Source organism: Mesitornis unicolor, unplaced genomic scaffold (assembly GCF_000695765.1).
Source record: "Mesitornis unicolor isolate BGI_N332 unplaced genomic scaffold, ASM69576v1 scaffold614, whole genome shotgun sequence".
In the NCBI taxonomy this organism is placed as follows: domain Eukaryota; kingdom Metazoa; phylum Chordata; class Aves; order Mesitornithiformes; family Mesitornithidae; genus Mesitornis; species Mesitornis unicolor.
Genome location: NW_010177776.1, coordinates 1722 through 3685, shown reverse-complemented (window position 1 = coordinate 3685; position 1964 = coordinate 1722). Strand labels below are relative to the sequence as shown.

The 1964-nt window shown below is 54.8% G+C and overlaps 1 protein-coding gene across 1 annotated transcript in view; it reads left to right on the top strand.

The window, feature by feature from the left end:
* The window catches only part of LOC104538843 (rho-related BTB domain-containing protein 2-like), a gene marked incomplete at its 5' end in the record, with an annotated part of 10492 nt that extends 8789 nt beyond the window's left edge, over positions 1-1703 (top strand). Inside the window, one exon of the mRNA XM_010182196.1 lies at positions 1618-1703. Coding sequence (XP_010180498.1) covers positions 1618-1703 — 86 coding nt within the window. The remainder of the gene's footprint in view (positions 1-1617) is intronic.
* Between the last annotated feature and the right edge of the window lie 261 nt (positions 1704-1964).

Below are 1964 nucleotides of genomic sequence, written 5' to 3'. Positions count from 1 at the left end.
TCACCTTCTTTACATGGAAAACAGCGGCTGGAGCCATTTTGCTCTGTGCAGTGGTTTCCAACGTAGCTCCCTGCAAGAAGGGGTGGATGGGGAAGAGGAGGAGACAGCAAGGGTGTATCTGTGAACACAGAGCATGGAGATGGCTTTGCAGACAGGGAGAGGTTTCCATTCCCAGTGAAGTTAAGAGGCAAATTAGGAACTATCAAAATGTTCCCATAAAGAGTCCTTAGATCTCACAACAGCAAAGCAGGGGCACCCACTGCCTCCTCATGAGGAGCAAGGATGTGCCAGCTCTGCAGGTAGAAACACAGCAAAGCTGCACATGGTGCAATGGATGTTTGAGACCATCTTACCCGCAGGGCACTTCTCGCAATAGAGACCACTGTCTGCGATGTAATAAAACTCTCCCCTTTCGCTGCTTGTGTCCAAGGGATCCGCCTTGTCCCTCTTATTCGGTGATGCTGTAGCTCCCAAAGCAGCCTGCCGTTAAAAAAACACAGAAAAACCCAGGTTAAAAACCACAAGGGAAGGGAAGAAAGAAAAGGACAGGAGGTGCTTTGCCTAGGATGGCTCAGAGCTGCCGGTCGTGGCAGCCAAACCTCCCCTTGATGAAATGAAGGGCACTTTCCCCGTACCAGGGTGGTTATTTCCTTGCAGAGGAGGTTTGCAGAGGGATTCCTGCGTGCCAGGTTATCAGCAAGGCAAAGGCTCCCTAACGCTTCCTTAGGATAACACCAGGCCACCTTTGCTTCCCCAATTTCTGAGCACGTGGACCAACAGCACCAAAGAAAACGGCAGGGGAACAAGGGAGGGCGTTTGTGGGGAGGAAACCGGCCCCGTGTCAAGGCTGGTTCGTGTGCCCACAAAAAACACCCGGGCTGCTCCGGGGACACCACGGCCTCCAACGTTTCCGCATGATCCCCGTTATCTTGCTGTGGATCAGGAAGCCAAGGCCAGCTCGTCACACTACCGGCCAGGTCACTCCAGCTGGGGGATTTTGGGGACAGTTTGGAGGGGGTCCTTTGGGTACCCCATGGCCTCAAGTGGAGCGGTGCCCTTCGCATCTCAACCAGCACAGCGGCTCTATGGAGATAAATGGGGATAAACCTGCCCCTATCTCCAGCCCTAGGGAGGTTATAGGAGGGGGATGATGTCCGGGCAGGCTGCACAGTAGTGAATCTGGCAGAGGCACTTTCTCCTTTCCCTCCCATTTGCCTGCAAGAAACCTGCCTCTTCAGGCAAATATTTCTTCGGTGAGTCAGAAGCTGCCTCAAAAGGTTGAAACAATAGAGACCGAGGTGTCCCCTGAGATGTTCCCTGAGCCAGCCAGGCCAGCTACAGAGCTGGTCACCCCTCCTCCTCCTCCCCGAACGCTTCCCGCGCTTGTACAAGGAAGGGTGTGAGTGCCAGAACCGGCTGCAGCAGGTCCGGTGGTCACGGGGCTGCCGGGGGTGACGCAGACCCAGAACCAACACCGCTGAGACCGAGGGGGCGATGCCCTGCGCCACATCCCCTAGCACACAGCTTGGCCTGGACAGACACATGGACACAGCGAGGCACAGACCCCCAAACAATCTCCAGACCCTGATGTGGAGTCGTCAAATCCTCATCCCTTAACAGCCCCTGGCTCCGCATCTCCCGCTGCCATTTCCTCCAGCCGAGAGGGTTCACGCATTTATGAAGCGCTTTTCTACCCATCTTAGGGGAAAAGTCTTGCTTTTTACCTCCCAGCCTTTACCCACTCCAGTCTTGAAAGTCCTCAGGGACTGAGACTGGGTAACCTGTCCCATTGCCTCGCTGTCCCCATCAGGAAATGAGGAAGAAAAGCCTTTCCTCCCTATTTAAACCCTGCCAGGCTGTGAAGGTGATCACAGCAACACCACAGCACTATCCGCTGTTTGGAAAGGCCCCTCTGGAGCAGGATCTCAGTGCTTTTCATGAGAGCTGGCCCAAGCTCACGATAA